This window comes from Cherax quadricarinatus, chromosome 68 (assembly GCF_038502225.1).
Source record: "Cherax quadricarinatus isolate ZL_2023a chromosome 68, ASM3850222v1, whole genome shotgun sequence".
Classification (NCBI taxonomy): Eukaryota; Metazoa; Arthropoda; class Malacostraca; order Decapoda; family Parastacidae; genus Cherax; species Cherax quadricarinatus.
Genome location: NC_091359.1, coordinates 20,561,928 through 20,585,662, shown reverse-complemented (window position 1 = coordinate 20,585,662; position 23,735 = coordinate 20,561,928). Strand labels below are relative to the sequence as shown.

The window sequence follows — 23,735 nt, the reverse complement described above, 5'->3', positions numbered from 1 at the left end:
ACACCAGGTCTCATAAATTAACAAGAAATTAACATATGAACAAGAACAAGTGGAGAATATGCAGAAAAGTGAAGATCAATATACAGGAAGGCCCCACTTATACAACAGATTAGGTTCCAGGTTACTGCCAGAAAGCAGACATTACCGGCAAGCAGAACACCATTTTTTCCACTTATAAATGCATATGAATGCCAGATAACAAGTTTACACTAACATATATTAAGTTAGCAACAGAACTAGGCATTAACCCCTTAACTGTCCAAATGCAGATCTACGTTCTCTTGCTCAGCGCTCTGAATATTTTGATTTTTTTTTTAAAATAAAGAGGACATTTTTATACATAGCTTTTTTTTTTTTTTTTAACAAGTCTGCCGTCTCCCACCGAGGCAGGGTGACCCAAAAAGAAAGAAAATCCCCAAAAAGAAAATACTTTCATCATCATTCAACACTTTCACCCCACTCACACATAATCACTGTTTTTGCAGAGGTGCTCAGAACACAACAGTTTAGAAGCATATACAGTGGACCCACGACATTTGAAGGCATCGACATTCGATAAATCCGACATTCGATGCATTTTAACGCAAAAATTTCACTTCGACATTCGATGGAAAACCCGACATTTGATACAATTCGTACGAGACGTGTCCACGTGTGACCTGAACTGCCCCGTGTGTGCCAGTGTTTACAAGCCAACCAGTGTGCACGCATCTAAGGATACATTCGGTACATTCCATATTATCCAAATTATCACTGTTTTTGGTGCTTGTTTCTGCAAAATAAGTAACCATGGGCCCCAACAAAGCTTCTAGTGCCAACCCTTCGAGAAAAAAGGTGCTAATGGCTATTGAAATGAAGAAAGAGATAACTGCAAAGTACGAAAGTGGAGTGCATGTGTCGGCATGCATGATAATTTGCAACTAGTGGTGATGTGAGTGAAGTTAAGGCCAGCAAAGGTTGGTTTGAAAGATTTAAGAATTGTAGTGGCATACACAGTGTGGTAAGGCATGGTGAGGCTGCCAGTTCAAGTCCTAATGGAAGGGGATTCCCCTTCTAAACACTAACACAATCCACACTCTTCCCTCCTCCCATCCCATCAATCATCACCAGATCTTTATTAACCCTTTGAGGGTCAACAGGTCCTCTCCGAAACTTGTTCTCAGGGTTGGCCAAATTTAAAAAAAAAAAAAATTATTTTTTATGAAAAGATAGAGAATCTTTTCCCGATCATTATGACACTAAAAGTATGAAATTTGATGGAAAACTTACGGAATTATGCTCTTGCGAAGTTAGCGGTCTCGACGATGTTTACACATTGGCGATTTTGCCCACTTTGAGCCCTATTTTCGGCCAATTCCAATGTACTAGTCGACAAAAATCATAACTATTTCAACTAATGTGACATTTATTGTGGAAACGTTTCGCTCTCCAGGAGCTTTATCAAGCCATTACAAACAATACATGGAGAGCGAAACGTTGCCACAATAAATGTCACATTAGTTGCACTTGTGTCCTTTTACTTTACATATTGTCGGTAATTCTACCAACTTTTTTACATAACTATTTCGCTAGAACTCCATTTTTTCTATCGAATGAGTATAAGAAACCATCCATTTACCAATTTCAACTATCCAATAAAGTGGTCAGAATTTAGCAATTTTGCCAATTTCACACAAATTTCAAAAGATGCCAATTTCCAAATAGGGTCCAGAATAAACAAGAAAGACATTCCTGCCACTAAAATAACAAGTTCTCTCTTCGTTAGTCACATCCTCAGGCCCCTCTTATATTTCTTTGGCTTTCCACTTTGAATTTTTATTATTACAAAAAATAGAAGATTTACTGTTATGCAGACTGCTGCATTAGTGTAGAAATGGTATAAATAATATCAGTGTACTTGTGAAAGAATATTAGACTCACCAGTTGACGTGTATTGGACGCTTGGCATGATTTATTTACTTTTGAACTTTGATAAAAATCGAACATTTCTGCTACTTTGCGCTCAATTTCAAGGTACTTTTCATTGTAAAACCAGTCAAAATCATCTCAGTTTTTGTAATATGTCTTCGATTCTATAAAATGAGACCAAGAAAAGTAGAATACAACAATAAATACCATACAAAAATACAGTGCAAAGTCGCTGTTTTATTCCAAAAACACGGTCAAAGTTTTTTTTTCTCATTACGCACTGTGTGCTGCAGGATTTTTTTTATACTGCGCACACTGACCACATACACCCATTCTTTCATATGTAGGCCTACCAGCTTCTCTCACCAGATTTGAGGGCGCAAGAATTTAGGTGTACTAGTACGTCAAAAACCCTGGGTCGTAAGCTGTACTAGTACGGCCGAAACCCTCAAAGAGTTAGTGTCAATTATTCTATAGTTATTAATCTATTGTTATTGTTGTTATTGTAATTATTCTATTGCATTAAATTTAATATTTCATGTGGTAAAATTTTTTTTTTTCATACCTTTGGGTACCTTGCACGGATTAATTTGATTTCCATTATTTCTTATGGGGAAAATTAATTCGACTTTCGATATTTTCGACATTCGATAGCTCTCAGGAACGGATTAGTATCGAATGTCGAGGGTCCACTGTACGTAAAAAGATACAAAACACATCCCTCTAAACTGCTAATATCCCAAACCCCTCCTTTAGAGCGCAGGCATTGTACTTCCCATTTCCAGGACTCAAGTCTGGCTATATAAAAATAACTGGTTTCCCTGAAACCCTTCACTAAATATTACCCTGCTCGCACTCCAACAGATCGTCAGGCCCCAAATACTATTCGTCTCCATTCACTCCTATCGAACACACTCGCGCACGCCTGCTGGAAGCCCAAACCCCTTGCCCACAAAACCTTCCTTACCCCTTCCTTCCAACCTTTTCGAGGACGACCCCTACCCCGCCTTTCTTCCCCTACAGATTCATACGCTCTCCACGTCATTCTACTTTGATCCATTCTCTCTAAATGACTTACCTGTTCTTTTTCATTATGTGCTCAAATGGACGAAGAAACTCTTTCTGAAAGCGGAAATTGGAGAACTCTCCCTTTTCAATGAACTTCATTGATAACTGCCGTAGCGAGTCTACGGCAAACACAGCAATATCCTCATTGGGGTTGCAACCCACCTTATTAAAGTGGTCACCCAGCACCTGGGAACATAATGATGAAAGTAAGACTACCATCATACAGCACATGGAAAAAGCCTAATAAAAAAAATTAACCAACAGGAGATACTTTTAACAAAAATATGACAGAAATAAAAGTTTATAAGAAGTTGATTCTAGCTTAACAGAACTACTGTAGTCATATGTTTTATCTACCTGTTTTTACCTACTAATAGCTACCTGAGCTGAGCTATCTTTAGAAGTTTAATCTACTGGTCTGTAATAAGTTTTTTTTTTTCAACAAGTTGGCCATCTCCCATTGAGGAAGGGTGACCCAAAAAGAAAGAAAATTCCCAAAAAGAAAATACTTTCATCATCATTCAACACTTTCACTTCATTCATACATAACCACTGTTTTTTGCAGAGGTGCCCAGATACAACAATTTAGAAGCATATATAATGAAAAAAAGAAAAAAAATTTGGAGTTAAACAAGTTAAGAAAGCCTAGGGAAAGTATGGATTTGTCAGTTAAAAACAGAGTAGGGGAGTTAGTAGATGGGGAGATGGAGGTTTTGGGTAGACAGCGAAAATATTTTGAGGAACTTTTAAATCTCGATGAAGAAAGGGAGGCGGTAATTTCATGCACAGGCCAAGGAGGTATACCATCTTTTATGAGTGAAGAAGAGCAGGATGTGAGTGTGGGGGAGGTGCATGAGGCATTATGTAGTATGAAAGGGGGTAAAGCAGCTGGAACTGACGGGATCATGACAGAAATGTTAAAAGCAGGGGGGGACATAATGTTGGAGTGGTTCGAATTTTTGTTTATTAAACGTATGAAAGAGGGGAAAGTACCTAGGGATTGGCGGAGAGCGTGTATAGTCCTTTATATAAAGGGAAGGGGGACAAAAGAGACTGTAAAAATTATAGAGGAATAAGTTTACTGAGTATACCAGGAAAAGTGTACAGTAGGGTTATTACTGAAAGAATTAGAGGTAAGACAGAATGTAGAATTGCGGATGAGCAAGGAGGTTTTAGAGTGGGTAGGGGACGCATAGATCAAGTGTTTACATTGAAGCATATATGTGAGCAGTATTTAGATAAAGGTAGGGAAGTTTTTATTGCATTTATGGACTTAAAAAAGGCATATGATAGAGTGAATACAGAAGCAATGTGGCAGATGTTGCAAATATATGGAATAGGTGGTAAGTTACTAAATGCTGTAAAGAGCTTTTATGAGGATAGTGAGGCTCAGGTTAGTGTGTGTAGAAGAGAGGGAAACTACTTCTCGGAAAAAGTAGGTCTTAGACAGGGATGTGTAATGTCACCATGGTTGTTTAATATATTTATAGATGGGGTTGTAAAAGAAGTAAATGCTAGGGTGTTCGGGAGAGGGGTGAGATTAAATTATGGGAAATTAAATACAAAATGGGAAGTGACACAGTTACTTTTCGCTGATGATACTGTGCTTATGGGAGATTCTAAAGAAAAATTGCAAAGGTTAGTGGACGAATTTGGGAGTGTGTGAAAAGGTAGAAAGTTGAAAGTGAACATAGAAAAGAGTAAGGTGATGAGAGTATCAAATGATTTAGATAAAAGAAAAATTGTATATCAAATTGGGGAGGAGGAGTATGGAAGAAGTGAATGTTTTCAGATACTTGGGAGTTGACGTGTCGGCGGATGGATTTATGAAGGATGAGGTTAATCATAGAATTGATGAGGGAAAAAAGGTGAGTGGTGCGTTGAGGTATATGTGGAGTCAAAAAACGTTATCTATGGAGGCAAAGAAGGGGATGTATGAAAGTATAGTAGTACCAACACTCTTATATGGATGTGAAGCTTGGGTGGAAAATGCAGCAGCGGAGATGGTTGGAGGCAGTGGAGATGTCCTGTCTAAGGGCAATGTGTGGTGTAAATATTATGCAGAAAATTCGGAGTGTGGAAATTAGGAGAAGGTGTGAAGTTAATAAAAGCATTAGTCAGAGGGCAGAAGAGGGGTTGTTGAGGTGGTTTGGTCATTTAGAGAGAATGGATCAAAGTAGAATGACATGGAAAGCATATAAATCTATAGGGGAAGGAAGGAGGGGTAGGGGTCGTCCTCGAAACGGTTGGAAAGAGGGGGTAAAGGAGGTTTTGTGGGCGAGGGGCTTGGACTTCCAGCAAGCGTGCATGAGCGTGTTAGATAGGGGTGAATGGAGACGAATGATACTTGGGACCTGACGATCTGTTGCAGTGTGAGCAGGGTAATATTTAGTGAAGGGATTCAGGGAATATTTTGAGGAATTGTTAAATGTTGATGAAGATAGGGAAGCTGTGATTTCGTGTATAGGGCAAGGAGGAACAACATCTTGTAGGAGTGAGGAAGAGCCAGTTGTGAGTGTGGGGGAAGTTCGTGAGGCAGTAGGTAAAATGAAAGGGGGTAAGGCAGCCGGGATTGATGGGATAAGAGATAAGATAAGATTTCGTTCGGATTTTTAACCCCGGGGGGTTAGCCACCCAGGATAACCCAAGAAAGTCAGTGCGTCATCGAGGACTGTCTAACTTATTTCCATTGGGGTCCTTAATCTTGTCCCCCAGGATGCGACCCACACCAGTCGACTAACACCCAGGTACCTATTTGCTGCTAGGTGAACAGGACAATAGGTGTAAGGAAATGTTTCCACCCGCCGGGAATCGAACCCGGGCCCTCCGTGTGTGAAGCGGGAGCTTTAGCCACCAGGCCACCGGGATAAAGATAGAAATGTTAAAAGCAGGTGGGGATATAGTTTTGGAGTGGTTGGTGCAATTATTTAATAAATGTATGGAAGAGGGTAAGGTACCTAGGGATTGGCAGAGAGCATGCATAGTTCCTTTGTATAAAGGCAAAGGGGACAAAAGAGAGTGCAAAAATTATAGGGGGATAAGTCTGTTGAGTATACCTGGCAAAGTGTATGGTAGTTATTATTGAAAGAATTAAGATTAAGACGGAGAATAGGATAGCAGATGAACAAGGAGGCTTTAGGAAAGGTAGGGGATGTGTGGACCAGGTGTTTACAGTGAAACATATAAGTGAACAGTATTTAGATAAGGCTAAAGAGGTCTTTGTGGCATTTATGGATTTGGAAAAGGCGTATGACAGGGTGGATAGGGGGGAATGTGGCAGATGTTGCATGTGTATGGTGTAGGAGGTAGGTTACTGAAAGCAGTGAAGAGTTTTTATGTGGATAGTGAGGCTCAAGTTAGAGTATGTAGGAAAGAGGGAAATTATTTCCCAGTAAAAGTAGGCCTTAGACAAGGATGTGTGATGTCACCGTGGTTGTTTAATATATTTATAGATGGGGTTGTAAGAGAAGTAAATGCGAGGGTCTTGGCAAAAGGCGTGGAGTTAAAAGATAAAGAATCACACATAAAGTGGGAGTTGTCACAGTTGCTCTTTGCTGATGACACTGCGCTCTTGGGAGATTCTGAAGAGAAGCTGCAGAGATTGGTGGATGAATTTGGTAGGGTGTGCAAAAGAAGAAAATTACAAGTGAATACAGGAAAGAATAAGGTAATGAGGATAACAAAAAGATTAGGTGATGAAAGATTGGATATCAGACTGGAGGGAGAGACTATGGAGGAGGTGAATGTATTCAGATATTTGGGAGTGGACGTGTCAGAGGATGGGTCTATGAAAGATGAGGTGAATCATAGAATTGATGAGGGGAAAAGGGTGAGTGGTGCACTTAGGAGTCTGTGGCGACAAAGAACTTTGTCCTTGAAGGCAAAGAGGGGAATGTATGAGAGTATAGTTTTACCAACGCTCTTATATGGGTGTGAAGCATGGGTGATGAATGTTGCAGCGAGGAGAAGGCTGGAGGCAGTGGAGATGTCATGTCTGAGGGCAATGTGTGGTGTGAATATAATGCAGAGAATTCGTAGTTTGGAAGTTAGGAGGAGGTGCGGGATTACCAAAACTGTTGTCCAGAGGGCTGAGGAAGGGTTGTTGAGGTGGTTCGGACATGTAGAGAGAATGGAGAGAAACAGAGTGACTTCAAGAGTGTATCAGTGTGTAGTGGAAGGAAGGCGGGGTAAGGGTCGGCCTAGGAAAGGTTGGAGGGAGGGGGTAAAGGAGGTTTTGTGTGCGAGGGGCTTGGACTTCCAGCAGGCATGCGTGAGCGTGTTTGATAGGAGTGAATGGAGACAAATGGTTTTTAATACTTGACGTGCTGTTGGAGTGTGAGCAAAGTAACATTTATGAAGCGGTTCAGGGAAACCGGCAGGCCGGACTTGAGTCCTGGAGATGGGAAGTACAGTGCCTGCACTCTGAAGGAGGGGTGTTAATGTTGCAGTTTAAAAACTGTAGTGTAAAGCATCCTTCTGGCAAGACAGTGATGGAGTGAATGATGGTGAAAGGTTTTCTTTTTCGGGCCACCCTGCCTTGGTGGGAATTGGCCAGTGTGATAATAATAAAAAAAAAGATTAATACTATAATCAAAGGGGAAGCGCTAAACCCGTAGGATCATACAGTGCCTGTGGCGGGATGTGGAAGGTATTCAGGCTTAATTCAGGGAGCACAGATCCAATTCCCAAGATCAATAGCCCCTCACCAGCATCAAGGAACCTTCCTTGAGGGGAAGTCTACTCTCTTCTTTATATCAGTCAATAAGGGTAGTGAATCTCTATTTTTTAAATCTCATACTATAAACAAGCCCACAATCAGTATGGGTCAAACAGATTTTAGTTATAATTTTTATAATCAGGGGAATCATTATTCCATTTGTAGGTTTTAATCATTATTACTGTACATTTATGAGGAGCACTGAATCTGTGGGTATCATACCATGTCTGGGGAAATGAGAGGTCTGGCCAAGGAAGGGGAGAGCAGATCTGATTCCTTATATCAAGAGCCTCCTACCAGTATCAAGGGACTTCCCTAGAAGCACCTAGAATCAAGAGCCTCTCTCCAGCACCTTGGTGCTGGAGAGAGGCCCCACTTACACGGCGGGTTAGGTTCCAGGCTGTCGCCAGAAAGTAGACATCACCGGAAGGCAGAACTCCATTTTTTTTCCATTTATAAATGCATATAAATGTCAGACAACAAGTTAACACTAAATTATATTAAGTTAGTAATAGAACTAGGCATTAAAACACACAAAGTAAAATACATTCATTACTTATCTTAAAGTATTTGTAATCTTAATGTAGGAAGAGAGGTGAGTAGTACTTATTTGTAGGAAGTCAGGTGCAGGTAGCCCAGGTGTAGGTAGCCCTGGCTCCCCATCTCATACTTAATATATGATATTTAAAACATCCCAGAGAGGTAAAATACACATATAGTACACTCACCATTTACCTTAAAATATTTGTAGTCTTAATATAGGAAGAGAGGTGAGTAGTATTTATTTGTAGGAAGTCAGTGTTGGTAGCCGGTAGGTGTAGCCTGGGCTACACCTACCGGCTACCTACACTGTGGCCCAGAGCCATATTATTAACATCGACATGCCTTGTTCACTGAATTTAATCATTTCTAACAACTACCTTTAGATGCCATCATAAACGAAGGGAGAAGTAATGAATAATTCATGCTGAAATTGTAAACAAAAGCGGAGTGGGGGAGTGGCTGGGCCAAACACAGATTCATACACGTTTTCTCTGATGGCTGAGCAGAGAAAACGTAATGTTATCCCTCCGCACAGCTACCACACAGCTCCACAAGTATTATTATCAGAGCACATATAAAATAGGCAATAAATGCCAGACAACAAGTTTACACTAACTTATATTAAGTTAGCAACAGAAACAGGCATTAAAAACACAAAAGGTAAGATACACACAGAGTACACTTATTACTTACCTTAAAATATTAAATATTAATGTGTGAGAGGTGAGTGGCAGGGTGTTTATTGAATAAAATCAGAATGGTACACCATCATCCTCTAACTTGGCACTTAAAGCAAGAGGCTTACGACTCCTCTTTTTATCACAGCTAAGCTTAGACGCCATCGTCAATGAGAGCCAACAAGTTAACGAAAGAGTAAACGAGAGAGAGAACGAGATACAGAGCTTAGACAATGTAAGAATACAAACTGAACAGGTAGTGGACGATCACTTGGTCAGGCGAAATAAATGCTATTAATATGTGTCTACTTTTAGTTCATTCACGTACGTTTGTAAGAGTTTGTAAAACATTTACCTCAATTTTTTTAAATATAATAATAATTACCTCACAATACAAATACTCTTACATTGTGTACAAGTTGTACAAGTTAATACAGAATAAACAAACAGTAACACACCATTTTTAGAGTGAATGAAGATATTATTATTATTATCATAATAAAAAGCACTAAACCCACAAGGGTCGTGAATTGCTATATATAGAGTGAAGGCATACAAAAGGAATATTTTTCTACAGTTATCCCCCAGTTTGACTAGAGAAAACATAATTCTTCCGACACTATACACAGCCACTTTGTAAACAAATCTCATATTTACATCAATTTTTATTCTGTGAGTGTATGCATCATGTTTATATGCTATGTAACGGGTTTCATATATATTATTATTATTATTATTATTATTATTATAACCAAAAAGAAGCGCTAAGCCACAAGGGCTATACAGCACTGCAAGGTAGGAAAGGAAGCGAGGGTATTAGGCGGCAGAAAGGGGGAGGGGCGATCAGTAGGTTACAGAAAACAGCGGGGCAGGGGATAGTGCAGGGTAGAAAGGGCTGAAGGTATCATCAGAGTTTGTGAAGTAAGTCAGTTGTTGTCAAGAAGTCAATGAGAGAGTCCGGATGAAAGGTGGGTCCATCAGCGAAAAGGGAAGGTAAAGAGAGAGCACCGGAGCGAAGACGACGTTGGAGGTAAATTCTGCGTGCTCGTTGATAAAGTGGGCAGTCTAACAGAATGTGGCTGACCGATAATGGAACCTGACAATTCTCACAGAGAGGAGCAGGGCGCCTCTCCATGAGATATCCATGAGTAAGACGAGTATGGCCAATGCGCAGATGGGAGAGAGTAGTCTCCCAACCTCGGCACTGGTGACAAGAAGACGGCCAGTAACCTATACTCGGTTTAATAGACTGAAGTTTGTTACTGAGTAGAGTAGACCAACATTGTTGCCAACGGGTGTGAAGGTGGGTAGCTATTGCAGCAAAACAGTCCGTAAATGGAACACCTCTATATGAAACTGGTAGGTCATGTACTGCTGACCGCGCAGCAGTGTCTGCCTGTTCATTGCCCTGTACGTCAACATGACCAGGGACCCAACAAAAAACAATATCTTTATGCTTGGTAGAGATGCGGCGTAGCCAAAGTTGCATACAGAGGACTAAGGGGTGAGGCGTATCAAATTTCTGTATAGCCTGTAAAGCACTAAGGGAGTCTGAGACAACCACAAATGATGACACAGGCATAGATGCAATACAGATAAGTGCTGCAAGAATGGCATACAATTCAGCAGTAAAGATACTAGCCGAAGATAGTAAATGCCCTTGTACGACGCTGTTCGGGAACACTGCTGCGAATCCTACACCGTCAGAAGACTTAGAGCCATCTGTGTACACTGCAATTGCATGAGAATGAGAATGGAAGTGGTCAAGAAAAAGAGAGCGGGAAGTTACCGTAGACAGTTGGGCTTTTGAGCAAGGGAGTGAGAAAGAACAGACTCGAACAGCTGGAACTTCCCAGGGGGGTAGGGAAAAGTGAGATGCTACATGAACATAGAAAGGTGGAAACTGTAGAGAAGACAAGAGCGAATGTAGGCGAAGAGAGAAGGGACGGAGAAAACAGGGGCGGCGAACAAATAAAGAATGTCTACTAATATCGGTGACCATTCTATAAATGGAAGGATTGCGGAGATCATGAGAGCATACATAGTAGTGAAGGCAATGGGCATCACGGCGATCGGATAAGGATTGAACGTTCGCTTCTGCATAGAGGCTCTCAATGGGAAGAGCGAAAAGCACCAAGGCATAAACGTAATCCTTGGTGATGAATACGGTTGAGGCTAGATAGAGCAGCAGGAGAGGCAGCTGAATAGATCTGGTCACCATAATCAAGTTTCGATAAAATAAGGGTGGAATGTAGGCGAAGGAGAGTTCGACGATCAGCTCCCCATGAAAGATGAGCAAGGGTTTTAAGAAGGTTCAGCCGGCTGTGACAAGTTGTCTTCAGAGAGGTAATGTGAGGTTTCCAGGATAACCTACGGTCAAAGAAGAGGCCTAGAAACCTGACTGTATCACGTTCAGGGATATGGGTGCCATAGAGGTATAAAGGATGACTGGAGATGACAGAGCGTCTAGTGAAAGTAATTTGGTGAGTTTTGGTACTGGAAAATTTAAACCCATGTGTGGTGGCCCAATTGGAAACACGGTCGACTGCATGTTGGAGAGAAACTGTAATGAGGTGACAGTCAGCGCCTGCACAGGCAATAGCGAAGTCATCAACATAGAGTGATGACCAAATATTTGATGGAAGACTAGAGGCCAAATCATTTATAGCAAGGAGAAAAAGTGTTGTGCTCAGAACACATCCCTGGGGGACACCTTCAGCTTGGATAAAGTCCGGGGAGAGCACATTATTAACCCGAACACGGAAATATTATACCTCCAAGTTGTGTCATATGCCTTCTCAAGGTCAAAAAATATGGCAATAACTGAGTGGTTATTCACAAAAGCATTACGAACATACGTATCCAAGCGTAGTAAGGGGTCTATGGTAGAACGGCCCTTACGAAAGCCATATTGATGAGTGGAGAGACTGTTGTGTGTCTCTAAATACCACACTAAACGTCTATTTACCAGGCGTTCCATCACTTTGTAAACTGCACTGGTAAGAGCAATGGGACGATAGTGGGAGGCTTCATGTCCTGTAGTACCTGGCTTGCGGAAAGGGAGAGTAATGGCAGCTTTCCACAGCTGTGGAAGAACTCCTTATGACCAAATAAGACTGAAAAGGCATAATAGGACTGCAAGGGCTGACTGATATAAATGTTGTAGCATACGAATATGAATGTCGTCGGGCCCAGCTGCCGATGATCGGCAAGCTGAGTGTGTTGCCTCCAGTTCCTGAAGTGTAAAAGGCTCATTATACTGTTCTTCTCTGAGAGAAGAAAAGTCCAAGGGTGCTAACTCTCTGACAGACTTTTAGGAAAGAAACGCGTGGCATAGATGGAGCCCCTGAGAAATACGGACCAGATGATTGCCAAGTTCATTGGGAACATCTAGTGGGTTTGCTATATCAACACCGGCAACCCGCAGAACAGGAGCCGGGTCAGGAGAATATTTACCACTCAGTTTTCGTACTTTTCTCCAGACTGCACTCATAGAGGAAGCAGAGGTGATGGTGGAGACATAATCTCGCCAGCAAGTGTGTTTAGTGTCATGGATGACACGGCGAGCGATCGCATGCTTCTGCTTAAAATCAAGAAGTCTCTCCGTGGTTCTATTGTACCGGTACCTGCCCCACGCAACGTGTTTCAAACGTACTGCACAAGCACAAGCAGAAGACCACCAAGGCACACATTTCTGAGAATGCCTGCCCGAAGTTTGGGGTATAGAATGAGAAGCTGCGGTTAAAGCGGAGGATGAGAAGAGGTGTAAAAGCTCATCAATGGAGGACGAAGAAGGAACCTCACTAAAAACAGTTAGTTGTGAGTAAAGGTTCCAATTTGCCTGATCAAATTGCCAGCATGGATTACGAAGAGGTGGTGAATATGAAAGGAAAGTAAGAATGATTGGGAAATGATCGCTGTCATGTAAATCCGGGAGAACAGACCAGGTGAAGTCTAATGCGGTGGAGGAAGAGCAGACTGAGAGATCGATGCAAGAGAGAGTATAAGTCCGAGGATCAAAATGGGTGTGAGTACCTGTATTTAAAACATGGAGGGGGTGGGTAGCAAGAAAAGCCTCTAACTGAATGCCACGGGAATCACAATGAGACCCCCCCCCAGAGGAAATGATGAGCATTAAAATCGCCAAGTAACAGAAGTGGTGGCGGTAATGACGAAACAAGAAAGGCAATATCCGGGATAGATAATTCCCGAGAAGGAGAGAGATACAAAGAACAGAGTGTATACCACCTATGCAAGTGGATACGGGCTGCTGTGTAATGCAGCGAAGTACGAACAAATAGCTGATGGTACGGAATATCAGTGCGTAGAAGAAAGGCACTTTCATTAAAGGTCCCATCAGGAAAAGGATCTGAAGAATACAATAAATTATAGCCTGAGATAGGATAGATAACGGCAGAGTGTAAGTTTGGTTCCTGTAAGCAAACACCAACAGGGGAAAACTGGGAGAGCAACATCTGAAGCTCACCCCGATTACCAGAGGCCGCAAATATTCCACTGTAAATAGGCCATGATTGGCAACGATAAAGATACCTGAAATCTGCAGGTAAGGGTACCTACGGACTAGAGGGGTTAGAAAAGTCCACATGCGGTGGCAAAGGAAAACGTTCAAGTAGCGAAGGAACGGTGCATTGTGAAGAAAGGAGTTGCACAGATGGAGAAGAGGAAAGAGAAGGAACAGAGGGTGGATCAGTGTCCATTGATGGTTTGGTCTCTGCAATATATTCAGAGATTGCTTCAAGTGTTTTTGAGTTCAGAGACATTGTATGGGAGACAATATTGGAGATGGGAGCAGGAGGAGTTTGAGTAAAGATCAGAGATGTAATGGGCTGTACCAAGGTAGGGAGGGGGGGGGGGCAAAAGGGTGGAGGGAACTGGAGAAGTGTGGGAGGGGACAGAAGAGGCAGAAACCTGGGAGGTGGCAGAAGAGGAAGAAACTTGGGAGGGGACAGGGGAGAAAGGCACAGTACGAGGAGGAGGATGAACCTCCACACTTGTAACAGAGCCAGTGAAAGGGGAAGACCTAGGTACAGAGACCGGGAAGGTAAAATGTGGAGGTGGATGAAGGGAAGGAGGGGTTAAAGGAGATTTGTTGGACCTCTGAGAAGTAGAGGGACGATTGGGAGGAGGTGTCGTACGAGGGCTTGTCGATACCGGGGTTTGTGAGGGAGAACACGAAGAAGTGAGGACAGACCGAGGCGTTGAAGTAGGGACGTCTGAGCCCAGGACAGCAAAAGAATTAGATACAGGAGTGACTATGGGACTGGCAACCACAGAGGAGGCTGCAGAAGATGGGACCCCAGAAGTGGAGGGACGTTTTGAAACACGAGAATAAGAAACACAGGGTAGTCTCCATTGGAGGCGGAGATGAGAAACTGCCATAGCATAAGGGAGACCTTCTGCCTCTTTGAGGCAACGAATTTCCCGCTCATTTAAGTAGACCTGGCAACGGCGAGAGTACGAAGGGTGAGCCTCATGACAATTAAGGCAAGAGGGAGGTCAACTGCAAGATGTATTAGAATGGTCATCGGCACCACAGACTGGGCATTCGGCTACAGATCTGCAATATTTTAATGGGTGGCCAAATCGCCAGCAATTCCTACACTGTTGCGGTGTAGGGATCACCTTCCGAACTTGCAACCAATGTCCTGCTACATAAACAGAGGATGGGAGTTCACGGCTGTCAAAAGTTAAACGAGCCACATTGCAAGGGTATCGTCTTCGCCCGTGGGCAGGAAGAACATAAGTGTCTACCTTGAGAACTGGGAGATCTTGGAGTTCCAGCTGTTCGAGAATGTCATTGCCACATGTCTGGAAATTCTGTTGGACTATGGTATGGGGCAGAATAACAGTACCTCTACAAAAATTGAGGGAATGATGTTTTTCGATAGTGATAGGAATAGTATCGACATGTGAAAGAAGAGAAAGATCATGAGCTTGGGTAGAATTCTGGACTGTGATGATGCGCGTACCACTCTTAAGAGCATGAAAGGAAATATCTCTACCAACGTGGCATAGGAGCGCTTTGCCAATACTATGGTCAGAAAGATAGGCAGTAGAAGAAGTAGGCCATAAAGTAAAGAATTTAGTCCATTGTGTGGTCCGAAACTGAGTGTGGAGAGGGAGTGCATGACGTGTCGGTCTTTTCCGAGTAGAATGGGAAGGTAACGAAGTAACATCATCAGGAGATTGTCATTGGCGTTTAGAAGTGGGACCAGAGTCGGTCCGACGTAAGACGGGCTGGCGGTTCGAAAATCATCACACCATAGAGGGAGAGGCCGGAAGCATAGTCAAAGGAGAGCAGAGGTCAGACAAATAGAAGGAGTCAGTTGAAGCCCCGGTACCTGAAGCGGGTGAGGAAACAGCACCAGCAAGAGGTACAGGAGCCTCAGGAGTGTCCAAAGAGTGGCCAAAAGACGAGGCGAGGTCAGAACAGGGTGCAGTAACAACAAGGGGCCCGGGGGTAGCGGGGTCATGGATTTGGAACTCCATGGTTAAGTTACTTCTTTCTTTTTGTTTTTAAGAAAAAAAAGAAAGAAGAAAATAAAAATAAAAAAAGAATAAAAAAAAAGGGGGGACTGGGGAGGGATAGTTCCTAGGAGGAATGAAAGGGCCAGAAATCTCCCTCTGCGCCCAAGAGGACCTCAGCACCGCAAGCAGCGCAGATGCAGCATGGAACCCGTGCTATACCCTACCCTTCATGCCAGTAAACCAGCAATCTGGGATAGTAACCTCACATCTGCCGAGCTACCTAGGTGGACAAAAGAGAGGGCGGCCGGATATCCGCCACAAAGCATACCTCCTTTGGCCACCACCCCCGGAATCCGAAAGGTGGCTTCCAGAGATGCACCCGTCGCCCAAAAGACATCCAAAGCCACCCTCCGGGATACCGGAGAGGGATCGGGACATCCCCAGGCAATCCAGATCCCACGGCAAACTACGCCACCGCCAAGAACCTCAACAGAATGGGATGGACCCCAGTACCCTTCCCCCTACCTATGAACTAGTGTGCCTGTGGGAAAAATCCCAAAGGCCAAAAAGAGGAAGGGCAAAAGGGAGGGGTGGGGAGGAGGAGGAGGAAAGGAAAAAGGGGAGGATGGGATAGGGAAGGGGGGATTGGGGGGTAATTAGGTTCGGTCTGAGGAAGGAGACTGACAGGTCTAATTCCTCAGACCAAGAGCCTCTTCACCACGCCAAGGAGCCCCCCTTGAAGAGGGGGTTTCATATATAATTTTGAGGAAAATATCATAGATGGATTAATGAAAATGCCTATATTAATGTAAAATAAGACATTTAATGTGCCCAAGAGTGATTATTATTATGTAGTATTCGCGTCATGAGTAGAGAGATTCTTAGCGATTTTAATGTGTACCTGCACACCAGCACAGTGTAAGTATATTTAGGTACAGGTACACATAAGTATAATTATCAGAGTACATATAAAATATGCAGTAACTTTAAAACAATTTAAATTTTGGAAAGTTTCCTGACATAATAGATGTGGTCAGGGAGAATGTAAACAAACCGGGTGGGGCGCCCCATATTTGAAAGACCGCTTGCCGTACAGCAAATTTTGGTCATAATTTCACATCGCCGTATTAGCGGAACGCCATAAGGCAGAACGCCGTAAAGTGGGGCTCTACTGTACTAGCTAATGTATTTAGCTTTTCTTCTTAGCTTATGCCTTTTGCTCCAAGGGTCATCTTGTATCATGTATTTAGAACTTTTATTACCATGTCCATTTTTTTCTTTGTTAGATGTAGATCTTTCCCTTCCTTAGATGAAGCCTGATTACCTGTAACCACAAGCAGCTCCAAAAATTACATATAGTAAGACTTAGGGGTGGCACTGTGGATGAAAGAGAGGACTAGCATTATTACTTTATTAGGAGAGGCTGATGCTTTAACTCCTTTTTCCTTTTGCCCCCCCACCCCCCTTCAGCATCACTCCTGCCCTTAACCCCCTCCCAGGTGCTGTTTGGTCTTTACGGGTTTCATGCTTCCCCATGATCATGACATTAATATCACATAAAGTAATTTAATTTCAAAATATGAGTAAGATTTTTCTTTCCAGTACAGTGTTTTGAAACTGTATAGTATTATGAAATTGTACACATCACTGAAAATATTTCCATCTTGGGAAATGATATTCTGTTTTCTAACCTCCCATATTCGAGACCACTGCAGCCTGATGCGACCCATGTTGTAGTAACTGATTTCCACAATCTTCTGCAAGGAGAACATTCGTGGAGAGGGAGCAGCTAACTCTTCAAGGGACACTTGGCACAAGGCTCGAACAAAGTGGACCACTGCATCTCCATCCAATCGTGTAGACCCAGTGAATATTCTGTCAACAGCCACAACAACACTTTGTGATGATGTTTCACCCATGGACTCTTTAATGTGAGCTAATTTCTTCTGCTCACCAGTAACTGAAATGAACATATAGAGAGTATAAAATTAATTCACAACAAAGATGTTCCACCCAGGAAAAAAAAGCTTAAATTATAGTCAAGGGAAGTTTTTATGTTTAGTTAATAAGCCAGTAAACTTTTGCTTGTTTAATATTTTTTTTAAATCCTTTATATCACCTTGAGTACTGTTACACCTCTTGCTAACATGATCCTTCATACTTTTTATCTATATGAAACAGCATCATATACCTAAGGACTGAATATCAACCTTCAACTTGTGATACTTGCTAGTTCTTGAGAACCTATTTTATAAGGACCCTGATTAAAAATTCAACGACTAAGTCAGATGTTTCCGCTAGGAACTCTCAATCCTAAAGGGAACAACACGCTGATTTGCTTGTCATGAAGCAGCAGCAATCATCACTTGCTGCACTGAGAAACAAGACTGAGGAAACTTTTATTGCTGCTATACTAGGTTGGCAAACAGACTATCCAGGGAGATACTCTTCTGTCATAAAAGTGTGACACAAACATTCATTACTATAAATGTTTTGCACCCTGGTAAGACTACTTTTTTTTTCTTGTTTTGTCTCATGAACATACAAAATGACTGGTTAAATCTTAAAAGTTCCTATTTACATTCAGTATACATTTATCTAAACTTTCCTGTGAGCAGATTCTTATTCCTGTAACTTTCTTTTCCATTTTAAGCAGGCATAGTTAAAGACTGTCACAGGATTGATGATACCTGGAACCATTAGTGTCTAACAGGTAATCCTTGGTAAGTGCACACAAATGTAGTAGTGGCAACAGATAACCCTCGGTAAGTGCACACGAATGTAGTAGTGGCAAGAGGAAACCCTTGATAAGTGCCCACAAATGTAGTAGTAGTAAAAGATAACCCTCACTAAGTGCCCACAAATGTAGTAGTAAAAGATAACCCTTGATAAATGCCCACAAATGTAGCAGTAGTAAAAGATAACCCTTGATAAGTGCCCACAAATGTAGTAGTAGTAAAAGATAACCCTTGATAAGTGCCCACAAATGTAGTAGTAGTAAAAGATAACCCTCACTAAGTGCCCACAAATGTAGTAGTAGTAAAAGATAACCCTTGATAAGTGCCCACAAATGTAGTAGTAGTAAAAGATAACCCTTGATAAGTGCCCACAAATGTAGCAGTAGTAAAAGATAACCCTTGATAAGTGCCCACAAATGTAGTAGTAAAAGATAACCCTTGATAAGTGCCCACAAATGTAGTAGTAGTAAAAGATAACCCTTGATAAGTGCCCACAAATGTAGTAGTAGTAAAAGATAACCCTTGATAAGTGCCCACAAATGTAGTAGTAGTAAAAGATAACCCTTGATAAGTGCCCACAAATGTAGTAGTAGTAAAAGATAACCCTCACTAAGTGCCCACAAATGTAGTAGTAGTAAAAGATAACCCTTGATAAGTGCCCACAAATGTAGTAGTAGTAAAAGATAACCCTCACTAAGTGCCCACAAATGTAGTAGTAGTAAAAGATAACCCTTGATAAGTGCCCACAAATGTAGTAGTAGTAAAAGATAACCCTTGATAAGTGCCCACAAATGTAGTAGTAGTAAAAGATAACCCTTGATAAGTGCCCACAAATGTAGTAGTAGTAAAAGATAACCCTCACTAAGTGCCCACAAATGTAGTAGTAGTAAAAGATAACCCTTGATAAGTGCCCACAAATGTAGTAGTAGTAAAAGATAACCCTTGATAAGTGCCCACAAATGTAGCAGTAGTAAAAGATAACCCTTGATAAGTGCCCACAAATGTAGTAGTAGTAAAAGATAACCCTTGATAAGTGCCCACAAATGTAGTAGTAGTAAAAGATAACCCTCACTAAGTGCCCACAAATGTAGTAGTAGTAAAAGATAACCCTTGATAAGTGCCCACAAATGTAGTAGTAGTAAAAGATAACCCTCACTAAGTGCCCACAAATGTAGTAGTAGTAGTAAAAGATAACCCTCACTAAGTGCCCACAAATGTAGTAGTAGTAAAAGATAACCCTCACTAAGTGCCCACAAATGTAGTAGTAGTAAAAGATAACCCTTAATAAGTGCCCACAAATGTAGTAGTAGTAAAAGATAACCCTCACTAAGTGCCCACAAATGTAGTAGTAGTAAAAGATAACCCTTAATAAGTGCCCACAAATGTAGTAGTAGTAAAAGATAACCCTCACTAAGTGCCCACAAATGTAGTAGTAGTAAAAGATAACCCTTAATAAGTGCCCACAAATGTAGTAGTAGTAAAAGATAACCCTTAATAAGTGCCCACAAATGTAGTAGTAGTAAAAGATAACCCTCACTAAGTGCCCACAAATGTAGTAGTAGTAAAAGATAACCCTCACTAAGTGCCCACAAATGTAGTAGTAGTAAAAGATAACCCTCACTAAGTGCCCACAAATGTAGTAGTAGTAAAAGATAACCCTTAATAAGTGCCCACAAATGTAGTAGTAGTAAAAGATAACCCTCACTAAGTGCCCACAAATGTAGTAGTAGTAAAAGATAACCCTTAATAAGTGCCCACAAATGTAGTAGTAGTAAAAGATAACCCTTAATAAGTGCCCACAAATGTAGTAGTAGTAAAAGATAACCCTCACTAAGTGCCCACAAATGTAGTAGTAGTAAAAGATAACCCTTAATAAGTGCCCACAAATGTAGTAGTAGTAAAAGATAACCCTTAATAAGTGCCCACAAATGTAGTAGTAGTAAAAGATAACCCTCACTAAGTGCCCACAAATGTAGTAGTAGTAAAAGATAACCCTCACTAAGTGCCCACAAATGTAGTAGTAGTAAAAGATAACCCTCACTAAGTGCCCACAAATGTAGTAGTAGTAAAAGATAACCCTCACTAAGTGCCCACAAATGTAGTAGTAGTAAAAGATAACCCTTAATAAGTGCCCACAAATGTAGTAGTAGTAAAAGATAACCCTCACTAAGTGCCCACAAATGTAGTAGTAGTAAAAGATAACCCTTAATAAGTGCCCACAAATGTAGTAGTAGTATAAGATAACCCTCACTAAGTGCCCACAAATGTAGTAGTAGTAAAAGATAACCCTTAATAAGTGCCCACAAATGTAGTAGTAGTAAAAGATAACCCTCACTAAGTGCCCACAAATGTAGTAGTAGTAAAAGATAACCCTTGATAAGTGCCCACAAATGTAGCAGCAGCAAGAAGGAAATATGAGAAGAATGTGTAATGTTTATCTGAGCTGGTGTCATGATAACACTACTTATACATGCTTTTGTTTTTCACACAGTCCTGTAAAATTACCTTTATCACACTTCATGTATATTCCATCATTTACACAGTAGAATCACCTTTCTTTTTTTTTTTAATTTACTATTACTTACTGAATTCTGGGAAAGCATCAAGGAAGTTTGAAGTCTCATGTGGCATCTTGAGACCAGAATCCTTTATATACTGTGGTTTTACTCCAGTTCCGATCAATTGTGCCAACTCCAGCTGACTGATACACTTGAGGATTTCCAGCCATGATTTTCCAAGATAATTCCCTAAAATATAGATAAATTTCCCAAGATAATTTTTTAAATCATAAAATTTAAAGAAAATTTCCCTAAATAAAAATAAATAACCAGATTATAATGATACTTGATAAGATGACTAAGGGTGAACATACAGTGGAACCTCGGTTTTCGTGATTAATTTGTTCCAGAAAATCTGACGAAAACCGAATTGTATGAAATCTGAAGCAATATTTCCCATAATAAATAAATAATGTAAATCAAATTAATCCATTCCAGACACCCAAAAATATTAACAAAATATACATTTTATAGAGAATAACTATAGTTTTACATACAGAAAACAATTAGAAATAAATATAAAGCACTAATGAAATGGATAAATGAACATTTAACATCGCTTTTACCTTTATTGAAGACTCTTGTTGGCGTATGGAAGACAGCGAGGAGGGGAGAGGGAGGAGGAGAGGTTATTGTTTGGAAGGGAAATCCCCCCTCCATAAGGACTTCAGGTATCAAGACCCTAACCAGGGTTACTTCCCTTCTTTGTCTCTTACTGGTAAGATCGGCCACGCGTATGCCACTTTTGTACTTTGCTACGAGTTTTTTCTTGAATTCTATCGTGTTTTTCGCCTTGTTTATCAAAGGGCTGGCACTTGAAACTTTCTTTGGCCCCATGGTGGCTTATTTAGCAGCCACGGGCAGGCAGATGCATCTGGTACTGCGGACCATTATCAACTCTACAAAAACTGAGCAGATGTACAAAAACTGGGACAAAATTTCAACCAAAAAAGTCGTTGAAAACAGAATCCTATGAAAACCAGGGCATACAAAAACCGAGGTTCCACTGTAATAAATTCTGAACAAATCGTATAACCTAACAAAATTAATATATTTATTTCCAAACACAAAACGTCCTACAGCAGACACAACAGGGTGGGACTTTAGCCAAACATTAAACTATACATTTAACATTATGATATAACAGGAGCATGTCTTATCATCAGTGTGTGCGTGCGCAACATTAAACTTTACATCCAATGTTACTTTATGATAAAACAGGAGTATGTTTTACCATCAGTGTGTGTGTGTGTGTGTGTGTGTGTGTGTGTGTGTGTGTGCAACATTAAACTATGCATTCAAAATTACTTTATGATATAAGAGGAGCATGTCTTACCATCAGTGTGTGCAACAGTGATGAGCGTTTTGATACAGTCAACATTCTTGGCTTTCATTTCAGTTAGTGGCGAATTAGCTGTCAAGAGTGTAAAACGGGCGAGGCACTGCACGAAGGCATCTCTCTCAAGCTTGAAAATGAGAACAAATATTAGAGCTTCTTAAGTCATACTTTTTAAGACAAAAAGCTCTTTTGATAAAGAAAAGAAAAATTAATAGAAAACATAACTTCCACCAACTTCCAAATGATTTTCACATTTACTCAGAAACTGTTAACTTTTACATATTACTCTAAGACAGAAAGACCACCTAACAGAAAAGAGCCAGTATCATAACACCATGTTATGGTATCTTCAGCCATGTGAGGTGATTCAATGATACTAGTTTTTCCTCACTGTTAATAGCAGTTTTTATACACAATCTGCATATAGGAGAAAGAAGCTGATGACAATTATTACCAAAGACATATTGTGACTTTGTTAGTGGTCCAAGTCACATTTTGACTGTTTTATAGTCCAAGTTACAGCATGAGTTTGTTAATGGTCCAAGTCAGACCAAAACATTGTGGTAAGCTCCTCTCTCGTATGTACAGGTTATCTGTGTATTGTTCCAATCACGATATTGTGCCCTTTTTGTTCTTTATGATCCTGAAGCTTTTATGTTACACCTACCATCCGACTTACGACCTGCTCGACTTACGACCACTCGACTTATGACCGTGTTTTTATGCCAAATTTCTGGGAAATAAACAACTATTTGTGTTGTACACAGTGTTTATCCTAAACCTTACAGTATAAAATACAGTACTTACAGCACAAAAAGTAAAATAAAACATGAAATACCAAAATAAAACAATAAAATAAAGTCATTACAAAAATGTTTTGTTGATATTCAGTAGTAAAGTTCGACTTACGACCATTTCGACTTATGACCGGTTTCTCGGAACCGAACTCGGTCGTAAGTCGGATGGTAGGTGTATTTAGTTTCACATTACTGTAAAATTGTCAAGACTTTATTTTACGTCTCAAGTTAATTATGTTTTGGTGACTAGGACAACAAGTCAACAAACAGGTACAAAATGTGGAAGGCATGTTTTATACATTAATTCCCATTCACTTTATTAACCTCAACCAAACATTATCTCAGTTATCATCGTATGCTTTTTGCTCAGAAATTTCCCTCATGCTTTTATCAAATTTGATTAATTCTTACTCAATTTATTTTCTAAAATGAATGCACTTATTAAAATACATTTACACCTGCCTGTCACAAAACTATGATTTATGAAGCATAAAAGCAATCCATGTGGTTCCACCAGTATCTTTACATAGTGAATCAGTGGATACAGTCTTTCAGTGAGGGCACAGTATGGTCATAAAAGTTGGTTGGTTGGTGTGTGTGCGTGTGTGTGTGTGTGTGTGTGTGTGTGTGTGTGTGTGTGTGTGTGTGTGTGTGTGTGTGTGTGTACTCACCTAGTTGAGGTTGCGGGGGTCGAGTCCGAGCTCCTGGCGCATGTGTGTGTGTGTGTGCGTGTGCGCGTGAGTGTGTGTGTGTGTGTGAGTGTGTGTGTGTGTGTGTGTGTGTGTGCGTGTGTGTGTGTGTGTGTGTGTGTGTGTGTGTGTGTGTGTGTGCGTGTGTGTGCGTGTGTGTGCGTGTGTGTGCGTGTGTGTGCGTGTGTGCACGCGTGTGTGCGTGCGTGTGC

General features: G+C 41.0%; 1 protein-coding gene across 5 annotated transcripts in view; it reads right to left on the bottom strand.

The window, feature by feature from the left end:
• Positions 1–23,735, bottom strand: part of Sec71 (ADP ribosylation factor guanine nucleotide exchange factor Sec71) — a 291,696-nt gene that overhangs the window by 79,100 nt on the left and 188,861 nt on the right. For all 5 annotated transcript variants that reach the window (XM_053789547.2, XM_053789544.2, XM_053789546.2 and 2 more), the window contains 4 exons: positions 22,035–22,164; positions 20,726–20,887; positions 17,094–17,362; positions 2,987–3,162 (listed from right to left, as the gene is read on the bottom strand). In XM_053789547.2, the coding sequence (XP_053645522.1) occupies positions 2,987–3,162; positions 17,094–17,362; positions 20,726–20,887; positions 22,035–22,164 (737 nt within the window). The remainder of the gene's footprint in view (positions 1–2,986; positions 3,163–17,093; positions 17,363–20,725; positions 20,888–22,034; positions 22,165–23,735) is intronic.